Genomic DNA, 15,941 nt, shown 5'->3' with positions numbered 1-15,941 from the left:
ACACACACCCGTCGACATTTTCAAAGAGCCCAAGCAACGTAAGACTTGGAATATCAGATAGATTTCTTGTTGTATCCATCAAGTGCTTTGTTTTGGATATTGGGAGAATTGGGAGAGGATAGTTTTTCCCTGATGTTTTTGGTTTCTTTGACTTTGTTGTCTAAGACGAATTGTCGAAGATGTTAGTAGTCAGCTCGAGAAGGAGAACTTTTTGTTTGTTCCTACTATCATTGACGAGGAAGTAGAGGCATATATTGTGGTTGATTCACTGCAAAAAGTTTGATGGCCCCATTTAGTTAGGCTATTTAGCAATGGAGATAAAGGAAGTTGTATCCATTGAACAAGCGGAACTTAAGGTATGGTTGTTGCACTGATGGTGGGTTGTATGGAAAGAGAGAAATAGGAGAGCGTTTGAAGGGATATAAATGATTTTGTAAATCTAAGGATTAATCTTTAATCTGTAGTTTTCTTTTTGTGCACCCATGAGGTGCTGCTGGTATAGATGATTGAGTGTCTTCCATAGAATCATATTTTCACGTAGATTCTCTAGTTTTTGGTATTCGAAACTAGCTAATGCGACATTATGTGGCAGTGAGGCAACTCTCGTTATAGACTAACCTGATGTTTGTTGGTTAGGATTGGATGCCTCGTGAATTTGGTGACTTGTTGAAGTATAATGGCATCTCTGCTTGTCCAATCTATGCCGTGAGGCATGAGTTATGTTTTTGGCGTGTAAAACTTATAAGACAGTTTCCATCTTTGCTTTTATAAGTTGTCGGTTTGGATCCTGCCATAGTTGCATTGTCACATTTTGTACTCTTCGCAGAATTAGCTTTTAATTTTTTGTCTTTTTCCTTTCTTATTTTCATTATGGGCCTTACCTGAGGTTTTCTTTCTTCTGTTTTTCCTTTATCGGAATTGGAGCGGGTTAACCATTTTCATCTTTTCTTTCTGTTTATTTAACTTCTCTTATTTAGTCATTATACTTTTGTCATCTTTTTCCGTCTCTTCTAAATTTGCTAATTTCTCAATGGTTGGAGTTTTAGCAGGCATTTGGAATTGTTAGAGGTTTTGGTTTCTGTCTAGCCTCTCCCGGAGTTGCATGTTTCCATATAATGGCTTTCTTCAGTGATTCACTTTTATTTTGTCGTATCAGGAGACCTGTTTCATTTCTTCTTTAGCTTTAATGCTTTTTCCAGATAAAGCACTTATGTGTTTAACTCTAGCTAAAATTTTTGCTGTTGACCTGGAAATTCTGTTTAAGACGTTAAATTTCAATAATGGCCGTCTAATATATGTGATCTCCCATCTTTGCAGTTATTTGATGGGCACAATGGGTCAGCAGCCGCTATATATGCCAAAGAAAATCTCTTGCAGAATGTCTTGAGTGCTATTCCTCCTGATCTTAGCAGAGATGAGTGGGTTGCTGCACTGCCTAGAGCTTTGGTGGCAGGATTTGTCAAAACGGATAAAGATTTCCAAGAAAGAGGTATGAGTATTTTCTTCATCTTCTTCTGGAAACATGGTATTGCAATTTGGCGTGTATAATGAGAACCAATGAGTGAATTCTGTTCATAGTGAGGAAGTAATTTCTGATGCCCCTGTTGACTTTTTGTTGTGGATTAATTGAACCCCAAATTGCCCGGACTCTTCACCTTCGGTGCTGCACCCGTGCCGACGCGACGTGGGTGTGGGATCCATACTGGATTTGGTCAACCAACTTTGGGTACTTTGATCAAAATTGACGGAAAAATTCCGCGACAGATACAATGATTTCTTGATTTCTGTAATCAAAGCAAAATCCAAGGTGATGTTGAACAAAATTGAGTACCTTGTATATAGAAATTTCTTCGTTAGTCCATTTCCTTATATCACCTTTTGGGAATTTCCTCTTAATCAACATTTTCTCCTCAAAATACCTTGTAAATTTTCCACATAATGCCTTATAATGTGGACATATAACTCTATAACTCTATTTTTAGATATTTGAATTATTTTTAGCTGAATTCCTTCACCGCTATCCGTATCCCTGAATCTTAAAATTAGATCTTGAAGGATCCAACCTCTAGATCCGCACCCAAGTTTGAGCAACTTAGCCTGAACCCATTGAAGGATGCAACGGGAATGTTGTGACAGCCTAAGACAGTTATGCCATGAAACGTAGATAATCAAGGAAACCTTGTAGATTTGGTTATGTGCTGGTATTACGCCTACTCGAACAAACATAGCACATAAGGCATGTGATGTTCCATTTGTTGATGCAAGACTTGTTTATTACTCGGGGGCTTCTGAATTTGTATTTGCTTCCGATGATATTTTAATTGTTTCCTTAAGACCTTGCTATACGTTTTTTTCCCCTTCTTTCTTGGCTTCTAATATTAATATCTCTGGTATAGTTGACTATTCTCAAGGAAGAAACAATCTAATCGTCTGCTACTATGCTATGCATCTTTCCTGACATTGTGTCGTGTAAATCTTGCAGCAAAAACTTCAGGGACAACCGTCACCTTTGTCATAATTGAAGGGTGGGTTGTGACAGTTGCGTCAGTTGGTGATTCTCGCTGCATACTAGAATCTGCTGAAGGCGGAATTTATTATCTGTCAGCCGATCATAGGCTTGAGTGCAACGAAGAGGAGTAAGATTAATGCCTTTAGCCAATTAATTAGTATGCTTTCTCCTCTTGCATTAAGATATTGATTGTTTCTGTTTTTATTTGGATAGGAGAGAACGTATAACAGCCTGTGGTGGAGAAGTTGGTCGGCTTAATGCTGGTGGTGGTACGGAGGTATGTTTGTGGTCTTGTTACATGTGGTCTCTGGTTTTAAGACATTACTGCAGCCCCCGCCCCACCCCACTACAAACACACACACAAACACACAAAACTTGCTTGCGGAAGAAGTCTTAGAAAATGGGTTAGCTTTATGTCTTACCAGTTATTGAAATTCATTTCAGATTGGTCCTTTGAGATGTTGGCCCGGTGGACTCTGCCTCTCTAGATCCATTGGAGATATGGATGTTGGCGAATATATAGTTCCTGTCCCCTATGTGAAGCAAGTAAAGGTTGGTGTACCATGTATATGCTCTGCGTTTATGTGCTTGGTCCCGTTGCTCTTCATTTCCTTTTTTGTATCTACAACAATAGATGTGTAGCTTGAGTTTGCTTGGAAAGACTCTACTTCTTCCCACTATTCTATAATGATTGCCAAATTTGGGATGTGGATAATACAGCTTGACTTGAGGCTCTACAATAAGGCATTTAATATTTGTTGTTGAATGTCAGTAAATCTCGTTCTTGACAGTGAGGTGGACTCTAGTCAGGATTTCTTTTCTTCTTTAGTTTTCCCGTAAATGATTTTCCGTAGCCTAGTGATTTTGCATTTTTTTTTGGCTTTGGATGCTTGTTTAATGATACACGATGACTAGAAGCCTTCAATGCAATCTTGATTGGTGCAAATATTGGGGGAGAATGTGTTTTGGTTCCTGATTTTAGCGTGTTTTCCCTGTTTCTTTTCTTTTTTGTATCTTTGCATTCAAGTGCAAAGTCATAACAAATTACCATCATTAGGTTGGCATCAATGATATGATCCATTTTCAAGAACTCTAGGTGTGATTGTTTGTGTGTGTGTGTTTTGGGGTGGGGAGTTATAGTACTTGTGGTTGTATCTTAGCATAAAGAAGTATCTTTGCATCGAAATGCAAAGTAATAGCAAATTACTATCATTAGGTTGGCACTTATGATACCATCCCTTTTTTAAGAACTCAATGTGTTTGTATGTGGGGATAGAGTTCATATTAGCATAAAGTTGTTCAAGGCAATATAGTGACAACAACAACAACAACATACCCAGTGTATTCCCACATAGTGGAGTCTGAGGAGGGTAGAGTGTACGCATAGCATACCACTACCTCAGGTGAAGTAGAGAAGCTGTTTCCGATAGACCCCCGGCTTAGGACCGATAACAGTATAACAAACACAAAAGATAAGTGCATATAAACTAGTACGTTATGCAAAATAAACTAACAGTATAACAAACACAAAAGATAGTGCATAACACCGCTAGCCACAAGGTAATACTCCAGCCACAACACCATGTACAAGAAACTCCAGATACAAAAGAACGCTCTCCTACTATTACCGACGCACTCCCACCCCCTAACCCTCTACCCTAATTTGCGTCCTCCACACCTTCCTATCAAGGGTCATGTCCTCCGTAAGCTGTAACTGCTTCATATCATGCCTAATCACCTCCCTCCAATATTTCTTCGGTCTACCTCTACCCTGCCTAAAACCATCTATAGCCAGTGTCTCACACCTCCGCACTGGAGCATCAGGGGCCCTCCTCATCACGTGCCCGAACCAACGTAACCTCACTTCTCTATCAGAAACAACCTCTCTATCTCTATATGGTAGGGGTAAGGCCTGTATACACTCTTACCTCCCGAGACCCCACTTGTGGGATTACACTGGGTATGTTGTTGATGCGGTTCCTGGATTCCCTCAGCCTAGAAACCTCGGAACGTTGTGAATTTTATCTTCATTTGTATGTCCCTTTAATCTAAAATAACAAATTCTAGATAGGCTTGAATGTTATGGTGTTGAATTTGCACAAGATCTTTTATTTTTTATTTTTCATTGAATGTCATATCTGCTCTAAACAATTTTGACATTATGTCAACAGCTAACGTCCGGAGGTGGAAGGCTAGTAATAGCAAGTGACGGCGTCTGGGATGCTTTGTCTGCAGAATCGGCTGTTGAATGTAGTCGTGGAATGCCTTCAGAAGCTGCAGCTTCTCAAATTGTTAAAGTATGGTTGTTACTTGATATCTAATTGATTTATTATGATATCGTTTACTTGACTGGATTTGCTTCTATCTAGTCTCAACCCTTTCTCCGGTTTGCAGGAAGCCGTACAGCCAAAAGGGATTCGAGATGATACAACCTGCATTGTGATTGATATACATCTCCCAGAGAAAGAAAATCCTCCAGCGCCACCACCCAAAAAGTCTGGAAAAGGAGTATTCAAGTCCATGTTTCGCAAAAAGACGTCTGAGTCATCTTCTAATATTCAGAAAGATTTTTGTGAACCGGATGTAGTGGAAGAACTATTTGAGGAAGGATCTGCCTTACTTTCAGACAGGTCTTGTCTTATGCTAAGTGTGTCTTTACATACAATATGATTCTGATGCATTTATTTGGAATATTGCGATGGGTCAGGTCTAGTGTTTATATTTGCATTCTTCCTATAATTGCAGGTTAGACACAAAGTATCCAGTCTGCAACATGTTTAAGTTATTCATATGTGCCGTCTGTCAAATAGAGATAAAGCCCGGACAAGGTGTTTCAATACATGCTGGCGCCTCAAATACAAGAAGTTCACGGCCATGGGACGGCCCTTTCCTATGCACAAGCTGCCAAGAGAAGAAAGAAGCCATGGAAGGACGGAGACCTACTGGAGGTCAGTTGCTTCACTTTCTGTAAACATGCTGAGCTCATTTGCCTTGAAATAGACTGATAACCTTTTACTATTTGCTGCAGATGGAGGTTATAGTAGTGACTAGTTAAGCAGATGTGCAATACTAACGACTGCTTCATAGACGATTTACAATTGGGAGGTATGACATGATATCGTTGTCTTGATGGTTCTTTCTGTTTCAGTAAACAAAGAACACAACCTGGCTTCTGTCACTTGTGAGATACATGCATTAGTATTTCGAGTTTGCCTCCTTTAGCTCGGAAAATGGAGTTCTGAACTGCATAGTACATAGTTTGGCCATTTCTAAAAAAGGATTCACATTGTGAAGGATATCTTCATGGCCTTATTTAAAGCACACTCAAAAGGTAATTTCTATGATTATATAGTGAATTAATGGTGACGTAACGATCACCATTTTTCGTTGTAACATTACTAGTTAGTAAAGTTTGATTAGGATTCTTTTGAGTTTTGTTTTTGTTTTCCTCTTTGCCCTCCCCTACCAGGAAAAACTTGCTGATCATCTTCTAATTAAATTAATTCTTGTATTATACATTTATCACTCCCTTCGCAAGCAAGAAGCGCAAGCATTGGAAACTGGAAATTGTTTCTTAGCTTATTTTTATTTTATTTAGTATGATGACGATATGAAATGAGCTTAAATGAAGCGTGGATGCTTGTAGCCATTATTTTCTATATTTGTCTGATTGATTTATCATACTAACGTTGAATGTATCGATATGCCGACTTATTTTTTAAAGTCTCTTGAAATTGACACAAAAATATAGGTACGTAAATGTAAAATTCTGGACATGCAATTGATGTGACAATGTAACCAAATTTTTTGTTGTGTTGGAAAGCAACAACACAAATGATCTTGATCTGGATTTGTTCTTTCCTTTGTCTAAATCACATTCTTTCATCTGAAAAAAATCAGATTAGAGTATTTGTGAGGAGCCTCTAGAGGGAACCATTAACATTTGCTATAGTGTACACCTATCATATCATATACTATACAAAACTATGATAGGACATAATTAAGTTGATAAAACTGTCCTCTTTCTAGCGGATTAAACCTCGAGATAGATATGGTCGCACAATTCAATATGATATTGGAGTGAGGGTTGTGATGCTCGTCTTGATTTACCTCATGTGGGGCCCTTGAGCCGGATATTATTATGTCGTCCATGCTTGTCTCGCCCTAGGTGTATGGGGTGGAGGGCTTTGTAGTGCTTGATCCTATATTATGTTGTCCACGCTTGTCTGGTCCTCTAAGCACCGGATTCTACTAAACTCTTGAACTCATGGTTGGATTTGCTATGGGTTTCAAGCAGAGGAGGATGTAGTTAAAATTCAATGGGTTCAACTAAGCTCAATATTTTCAACGCTGAACCTAAATATGATGTCTGTGTGGGAAAGACACTTAAAAGACACCTAAATTTTGGAATTGTTGAGTTTAAAATTTGAATCTTCATCCTAGAAAAGGACATAGAGAAACAAACATGGTATAGAACAAAGACTTGATGGTCAAAGCACAAATATCCTTAGTGGAATTCTTTTTTTTGCTTTGCCCACTAAGCAACTTGAAACTTAATACACCTTTTTCTACTCTTTCCATATTTCTCAAAAGACACTATGAATTGTAGGATGGCAAGACAAGAAACAAGCAAACATCTCTTATCTTTAGCTTAGGATATATGAATATATGATAGAATTATAGTATTATAAAAAAAAAATATGAGTGGTGTTTAATTTTGGTTGGAGAAGCGAGGTGTGTCCACTCAAATAATGTCTCTATGATTGAGATGTTGACCTTAACTAAGCAGCCAAAATTCTTCTTGTGGTCTAACCATGTTCTCTAAAATGGACCACTTAGTACACGTGTGTTTGGTCCCACTACCCCCAACCCCCACCACCCTAACCCAGGGGCGGAGCCCACCTTGAGGCTAGGGGCCAAGGTTCACCGAATTTCCTTCGGTGGAAGATTACAGTGTTTATATATGATTAAAATTATTTTTGCATGTATATATAGTATATGTTGAATCCTTCTCGACTAATTCTTGTGTCCACTTATTCATATATTTGAACTCTCTTATTGAAAATTTTGACTCCGCCTCTGCCAAACCTTCCACCCCCAATCTCTCCAACCTTTACCTAACTGTTATATAGCTCTCTTACTACTACTTTCCTATGTTCTTTTTGGTCTTTCTTAACACCAACTTTAGTTTTAATGCACTTATTACTTTTATTTCAACCATCTTTCAAACACTCTGTACCATATTATGCTCCACTTCTCTTTTCATATAAATCATTTACCCTCTTTAGAAGGAATCTATTAGATACATAGTTATATTGGCATTAAATGAGGTTTCTTTTTGGCTGATTTATTCAAAAGTGTTCCTATATTAGGTTGTCACTTAAACTTTGTCATTTTTTTTAAAATTACTGCAAATATATAGTCCTTGGAAAATTATACTTTCTAACATAGTCAAACTCAGGTTCAATATTTGTTCATATATACTTTCTAACATAGTCAAACTCAGGTTCAATATTTGTTCATATATTACTTAACTTTACAAGCAAACCTTAGATTGTCATTCACCGTTAGCTATTATGGGTAATTTGAATTCGCGTTACGTAAATCAATTAAAGGGACGAAATGTTTTTGCCAAAATATTTCTTGCATTCTCAGTGCTCAAACTCGAAACTTCTGTTTTCGAGAAAAATATGTTAGTGGGCACAACATGTGGGGCCAATATGATGAGGCATAACATGCAACCCTTACGTGCATTAACTAGATAGTGTTTTGTTTAATTCGTCTAGATAGATTGAACCTTTTGATGTATATACTATATACGTATCCATCAATATTGGGCAACACATTTTTCTTCTTACTTTTGTTTTGTTTGTTAGGCAAATTTCAAGTTGAAAGTTGAACCAAAGAAACCAAGAGAAAAGAGTTTGTAAAAAAGGTCACAGATTTGTATTGTCATTCAAGTTGTCTTTTGAAAAAAGATGATGACATTTTTGGTGGGGACATTGTGTATATGAATAAATCATTTGCATTTAATATTATTGATTGGCATTACTGATACAAAATATCTACTAGTATCCATATTTGTACATAGAGTAAGTGTACTATATAGTATATATAGGGACTTATAAATTATAATATTCAATGACACCTAACTTGTCTATCATTACATTGAATCCTTTCACGGGTTCTCATCATTTTATTTCTTTCCAACAATCTTGTTAAAGAAATTTTATGATATTTTATGATAATTGAAGTAAAGAAAACAACAAGTAATAATAGAATCGAAGAACAAGATAGTATGTGTGTGAGTAAAAAGTAAGAAAACTGATAAGAGAAACTAGACGATGCTCGACTACCTACTAATCTATCTCCCATCCTAATTCTAGACCTATGTATTGTCCTATCTGGGCGATGTACTCGATAAGCTACGGGCGTGTCATGTCCTATATCTAATCACCTTTCCCCTATAGTTTTTCAACCTATCTCAATCTCTCATACTTTTCATAGTCAACTTCTCGCACCTCCTCAGTACGCACTGATGCATCTGTACATCTCCTTTTCACATGTATGAATCATCTTCCGTCTCACCTCCCTCAACTCATCTATAAATGAATGTATGTACCATAAGTAGTACTGAAATGACATAAATGATCAATGAATAGGATGCAATGAATGAATAAATTAACAAAGTTCAAACAAATGAGTTCGACGAACTTCAGAGAAGAGATTGCCAAGCCAAACTTAGATATTAAAAAGTTAAAACACTTGAATATTTTTTTTTTAAATATTTAAGTTACTGCCAAGTCAAAGTTCAACAAAAATATGATTGAAATTTTAACATTGATAAAGTCAAACTTCAAATAAGAATGACTGAAATTTACTTGCACAAGCAAATACCAAATGTTTGAAGTTGGTTTCAAAATGACTAAATTTCTAATTTTTTGCACATTACATCTATAAATAAAGAGGATCCCAAAATAAATTATCTATGCACTTTGCCCTAATAAGCTTTTGTCTAAGTTTCTCGGATTATTCAAAAAAATTACCGTACTCGTGTTGGATCGTTAAAAAATATACTATTTTTGAAGAATTCGACACACTTATCGACATATTTGAAAAGTTCGAACAACATAAGGTTTTATATTATACAAAATATGCATATACACTTTTAGTATCACATTAGAATAGTGTTAATTAATCTGCATTAACATTAGAATAGTGTTAATTAATCTGCATTAAAATATAAAGTAAACCTAAATGATGCTAGTGACACGAGAGAAGATTTGGTAGCTAGTCCAAAAGGGGTCACATATTATTCTAAATAAAAATAAATTAAACAGCTATTCCCAAGCCATTTGCGTGCAGAAAAAAGACACTAAAGTTGCAATTACCTAAATGCAAATATCATCTCTTTGATCAAATCAAAGATTCTCTTCTTGAAAATGGTGCCACTTCATTTTTACATGCTATGTACCCATATGACAAAGTAAAATGAAGTAACATGTTGCAGCGGATGAAGTTTTTTTTTTTCTTAATTAGAGTTTTTGAATTTGAGTTTGGATGTAAAATTTTTTTTTTGATATGGAGCGCTTTTTTTGAATGAGTCCTACGCAGCGTGAATCCAAATTAATCGGAGTTCAATATGAACGTTGAATAAAAAGTAAAAAAAATAAAATAACAACATAAACTTCTTGTCTCAAAATACTTATCATACTTTTTTTTATCCCCCCTTAAGAAAAGTTATTTAAGAGGAATGTTTGACTTTATTATATGTATAATTCATGTTATAATTATGCTATAATCAAATGTCTATCATATATTTGTACTTGGTTTTACAAAAATGGCTAAATTTGTTCTTTCTCTATTAACCCTTATTCATTTTAACCAAAATAACACGTCAACTCACCAAATCAATCTATCTTCTTCTTCCCATATCCAAAATCACAAATATTTTATCACATGATACCATCTCCGTCAACATAAATAGTAAATCTGTCTTGCTATTTGCATAAAGGTCCCAATTATAAATACACATATAGTTTGTGATCGAGATAACTAGTACATTTACATCGATACCTTCATCCTATGATATCATCTCCGTTAATACAAACCGTGAATCTACCATGCTATTAATGATCTCAAATATAAATACATATATAATTTGTGTTCAAGACAACAAGTACATTTACAACGAGAAAAAGCTAAAATCATCCCATGACTAGTACACTAGTAGACGACAGTACATTTATACTTTAAAATAGTAGCCGTATTACTATATATCTTTTTTGTCTACTAATTTTGGTCCCAAAAAAAAAAAAAAAAAAAAAAAGCTATAAATCCTTGGATTTTGTTCTGTCAGTGCACTTTTACTGAAATTAGCACCTTATAGCTGTTCACATATAAAACTATAGACCCCACTTCAATTAGCCAAAAAAATAAAATAAAATTCAATCTCCATCTCATAACCACCACATAATAATAAAAGAACAACTCGATACATAAATTATCTCGCGTTAGCAAAATTCGGAAAAGAACAGCACCCCAAGGGGCCACCACATACATACCCCCTTCAAAATTCATCACTATAATTGCCACACAACACATTTAGCATAAAGACATTTTAGCCTACAAACTTCTTCTTCACATATATCCTTATCTTTTTTTTTTTTCCTCCTTCAATCAAAGAACAAGAAGAAAAAAGAAAAACACCCCATATTAGATCTTAGTACTAAATTTTATCACCCTTTCTTTACAACAAACATTCTTTTAGTCATGAACAATACGAGTGTCATCGAAGAACTGAAACAGACCTTTCAAGAAAATCGAAAAATAGAGCAGATACAACAACAACAACCACAACCATCGTGCGGCGGTGGTGTAGCACCGGCATCACCACCATCAGCATCATCATCTCCGTCACATGAATTTTCCTTCACAATTTCACTTCACCCACCGAATTCCACAAAAGCCCCTGATATCAAAACGAAACAAAATCCAAATCCAAATCTAAATCCAAACACGACTCAAAGCCAGAACCAGAACCCGTTCGCCATTGATTTAACTCCAGCTGATGAAATTTTCTTCCATGGCCATTTACTCCCTCTTCATCTCCTTTCTCATCTCCCTGTTTCGCCTCGCTCTTCGACGAACTCCATTGACCCTTCACTCCCCACTAACAAAGACTTACATTCAGAACAAAGAAAACTCCAAAAACCAGAAAAACTAGATCACGATTCTGATGAAGATGATGATACTAACTCTTATTATGATCTAAACCACAGTTTCCATCACGTTCACACTCACCATCAATCAAATTCTTTCAACATACCAAAAGATCATCATCATCATCAAAAACCAAAATCCAAATCATTTTCCCTGTTTGGATTACCCAAACGGAAAAAAGGTGAAAAAGAGGAGAAGGAGAAACAAAGGAAGATGAAATTCGATGTAAGCGAAGTTATAAAAAGATACATGAGGATGGTAAGGCCATTTTTATCGTTTAGAAATCGAAAAAACATGCAGTCGCACAGGCAAAATTTTTCATATTCAGGGAACTTGAGTTTTCGAGGGAAGAATAATAACAGTATGAGTAGTCATAAAGGGATTAAAAGAGGTGCATATTCAGCACCAGTATCGATGAAGAATTCACCAACAAATAGTGGATTGCTTGTAGCAACACCAGGGGGGAATTATGGTAATTCATCATCTTCTTCAAGTAGTGATAGTACTATGGAAGAATTACAAGCTGCTATTCAAGCTGCAATTGCTCATTGTAAGAAATCTAGTTCTTCAATGGAAGACAAGAAAATAATGAATGTATCATCATGAAGTAAAAAGGGTATAGTCCAGCTATGCACGAGGTTCGAGAAAGAGTCACATCGCAAGGGTCTATATTATACCCAATCTAGTCTAGGTTGTTTCTCTATGGCTTGGATATATAGCATTGGTCTAATGTTTTGAAAATGAATCTTGATCATTTTTATCCTCATTGGTAATGCTTATTTCTTGCATAGTTATTTTTTTTAATCCCTTGTGTATTATAATCATAAAGTAGATTTGTAAGTAATTGTTGTTTTTTTTTTTCACTACATGAGCTAAAAGTATGGATTGTTCATGCCAAGGCAAGTGGGCAACCATGTAGAATTTTTTGTTTTCATGTAGTAATTTTTTTAAAAAAATATTTATCAGCGTGTAGAAGTTAAACTCTTCCACAAAATTAATATTGTAATTGGTTATCGATTATCATTTCTTTACAATGTTGATAGGGATTAATTAGACCAATAAAAGAACAGTATAGGTCTCTTGTTTTGAATAAGAGAAAATTTCCTAAATTTTATTACTGCATGTTAGTTCAGTTGCTTTGTTATTTTGCGGTTGTTATTTTTCTTTTTATTCTGCTTTGATTACACTTCTTTTGATCCAAGGGTCTATTCGAAGTGATCGCTCTACGTGGCAAAGATAAGGGTTAAAGTCTATGTGTTGTGTCCTATTTTTTTCAAACCCTACTTGTGAATTAGATATGTTGTTGTTTTTGAATAAGAGAAAATCAAATGCCAAGAAAAATGACTTGGTTTGAACTTTGAACATCATTATGAAAAAAGAAAGAATGAATTTTGATGTATCTTGTTCTCTGTGGTACTTCTTTCTCGCATACTTATAATTGGGCTTCAAAGTTTGAGTGTCATTTTTTTTTTTGGTCAATTGTTGATTAGCGTCAATTTAGCCATCCATTAAAAGAATAGCATTGGTCTAATTAATATTTTGAAAGTTTGAAGTATTCAAAGTTTGTTAAGTAGTAAATTAATTGTCAATATCAATTGTCTTTCATTTAGGAATTGCAGATTAGCAATTAGACTTATAAATAAAATAATTACAAGTTTAAGTTTTATACACGAACAACATAAGACATATTTACACAATCAAGTCAGTAAAAGGTACTATAAAGACTATTTAAGAATTTTATTCAATGGTAACCTACAATAACATGTTAATGTAAAAAAATCATCATACCATCAACGCAAATCAGGGGTGTATTTCAAATCACATTCTTTAATTTTTGCTATTTCAAAAAATGATAAAAGGAAAACATTCGTAGCTCAATTGATTCATTGTCGGAGTCTTTTACTTTGTTGGTGACAGTTCTATTGCGCACCTCATTTTCAAAAATAAATAAATTATCGACATATAAACATCAGATTATTTTACATTATCTACTAAATGTGGAAGATGGAAATCAACATTCAACGTTTGCTGAAAAAATAAATATCTACAAATTACCTTGTTGCTTACGGTACTAGCCACTTCCACTCAATTTTATTTAATTTTTTTCGTTTTTTTGTTATAAATGTTTGAACTTGAATAAGAAAGTGATCTCAACTAAACGATTAAAATGATTGTTAGAGTTGTGATCCGAATTTTGCTGCTCCGATCCAGAAAGTTTTGCGGTGCGACCCATGTTTGTACACACGTATTATATAAGTTCATTTAGTGGGTCGTTTTCAATCTAACAAAATACGTCATTGAGACTATCTATGTCTCCAACCTTGTACTCCTCTCCTTCATAGTGAATTTCCTCTACCTCGAATCGTGATTTTCCTCGCAAGGGTTTCCACGTAAATTTATGTGTTCTTATTTTTCTTTTGCTTGTGATTTGCTTAATACTGTTCGATTCATAACAATGACTAATCAGCAGTTATGTTTAGCTAGGTACATATTTTTTTTCTTTTCTAGTTGGTATATATATTTATGAGTAACTTTTTTCTATATAGAAGAAGGCCCCTCCACCCCAAATAAAAACTAAATTAGGAAGAAGCTAGGGACCATTGAGGTTGTCTTAGAGTAATAATGGAAGAGAAAAATACATAGCATGTGTAACATGTTGCTTTCAATGTGTTCATGCACAACTCAACTTTTAAATTTTTCTTCAGTCCATTCTTCTTTTTGGTCTTTGGACAACTCTTCTTAATGGTGACTACCAAAGCCCCAAATCTTTCCTATCTTTCTATCCCTTTCATCTCATGCCATTGCCTACTACTTTCTATTATTCCCGTCTGTTGTAGTAGATAATCTGTTTTTGCTTTCAAAATTATCAATTTTGCATTTGAAAAGGACTTACTTGTAGATATCTTTACGATAATAGTATAAGAATGAATTAGCCTTATGAATTGAATCTTAAGTGGGAGGCTTAGCACACCAGCCTACCAATCAAAGAGGCTGAATGTAAGTGTAAGCTCACTAATTTGAAGCTCAAACATAATCTTGTTCATAGTTTTCTAGTTAAGTTAAGAAGATTATTTTGTGCAATCAGAGGCATTACGTATGTGAACCGTTTATAGGAATCTGTTGGCATTTCAATTTTCCTTCTCCTTTCAAAGAGAGCTAACACGAGTATTTTGGTTTGTAGGTATAATTAAACCTACTATTTCACTATTTTGGTTTGTAGGTATAATTAAACCTACTATTTCACTATGGAGAAGGAGTGAAAAGCCATGTGAAGTAAAAGAAGGGTCGTGACCATCGGCGACCATTAAGAACCTAATCGAAAGATGACACATAGAATGTATTTATGTAATACCAACGATGTATGTAACTTATGCTCATAAATTACACATAAATTTTATGCGGCTCAAGTTAAATGGATAGAAAAAGTAATGCACGCACACATTTGTCGTCTAATTATGTAAAGTGTAAAACTTAGGGATGCAGTTGGAGTATGTGGTGATTAGGGGTGGCAATTTCAGCTCGTATTTATGAAAAGAGTCCATTTAATCATATTTATTGAATTGGATCACTCATATTTCAAATGGGTAAATATGAACTTCAAGACATTTTAAAAGTTAGTACAAATATGGACAAAATTGGTAAAATATGAGTATCCATTTAAACACAGATCACCCACCCATGCTTTAAATTTCATTTTTTTTTCTTCTTTTCTAGTTTCTTTTCTTTTCTTTTCTTTTTTTTTGTTTTTTCTTTCTTTTTTTCTTTAATTTACTTTTTTTTCTTTTGCATTTTGTTTTTTCATTTTTTATTTATTTCTTATAATTTCTTTTTTTCTTTCTCATATTTTCATCTATTTTTTTTATTTCTTTTTCTTTGTAATTTTTTTTTTTCATTTTCTCCTTTCTCATTCTTATTTCATCATTCGTATTCACTTGAGACCTACATGAATTAATAAATATAAACTTCTAATTATCCCATTTGACCTATACAATTCATAGCATCTCTTATCAATTAAATATAATCTATATATAGTCTCTCCCATTTATTATTATTTTTTTATATCTTTTATTTCTCTTTTTTTTCTTTCATTTTTCCTTTAATTTACTATTTTTTTCTTTCTTTTTACCTTTAGTTTACTTTTTTTTTTTCCACTTATTTTTTACTCGTTTCTTACACTTTTTTCTTTCTTATTTTTCATCAATTTTTTTTT

General features: G+C 34.6%; 2 protein-coding genes across 3 annotated transcripts in view; both read left to right on the top strand.

Annotated features, from left to right (window-relative positions):
- The window catches only part of LOC107867145 (probable protein phosphatase 2C 12), a 10,327-nt gene extending 4,159 nt beyond the window's left edge, over positions 1 to 6,168 (top strand). For both annotated transcript variants that reach the window (XM_016713265.2, XM_047411183.1), the window contains exons 3-10: positions 1,318 to 1,489; positions 2,483 to 2,636; positions 2,723 to 2,786; positions 2,954 to 3,061; positions 4,681 to 4,806; positions 4,904 to 5,139; positions 5,255 to 5,457; positions 5,538 to 6,168. In XM_016713265.2, coding sequence (XP_016568751.1) covers positions 1,318 to 1,489; positions 2,483 to 2,636; positions 2,723 to 2,786; positions 2,954 to 3,061; positions 4,681 to 4,806; positions 4,904 to 5,139; positions 5,255 to 5,457; positions 5,538 to 5,560 — 1,086 coding nt within the window. In that variant the 3' untranslated portion in view covers positions 5,561 to 6,168. The remainder of the gene's footprint in view (positions 1 to 1,317; positions 1,490 to 2,482; positions 2,637 to 2,722; positions 2,787 to 2,953; positions 3,062 to 4,680; positions 4,807 to 4,903; positions 5,140 to 5,254; positions 5,458 to 5,537) is intronic.
- Positions 6,169 to 10,991: 4,823 nt separating this feature from the next.
- LOC107867146 (BRI1 kinase inhibitor 1) lies at positions 10,992 to 12,629 on the top strand. The gene has a single exon (XM_016713266.2). It carries the CDS (start codon positions 11,282 to 11,284, stop codon positions 12,335 to 12,337), a length of 1,056 nt encoding a protein of 351 aa, XP_016568752.2. The 5' UTR covers positions 10,992 to 11,281; the 3' UTR covers positions 12,338 to 12,629.
- The last annotated feature ends 3,312 nt before the right edge of the window (positions 12,630 to 15,941 follow it).

This window comes from Capsicum annuum, chromosome 4 (assembly GCF_002878395.1).
Source record: "Capsicum annuum cultivar UCD-10X-F1 chromosome 4, UCD10Xv1.1, whole genome shotgun sequence".
Lineage (NCBI taxonomy): Eukaryota > Viridiplantae > Streptophyta > Magnoliopsida > Solanales > Solanaceae > Capsicum > Capsicum annuum.
This window is presented reverse-complemented; position numbering and strand designations above follow the sequence as displayed.

Coding starts and splice junctions, on each gene's coding strand:
- LOC107867146 (XM_016713266.2), top strand. CDS start 11,282: ATGAACAATACGAGTGTCATCGAAGAACTGAAACAGACCTTTCAAGAA.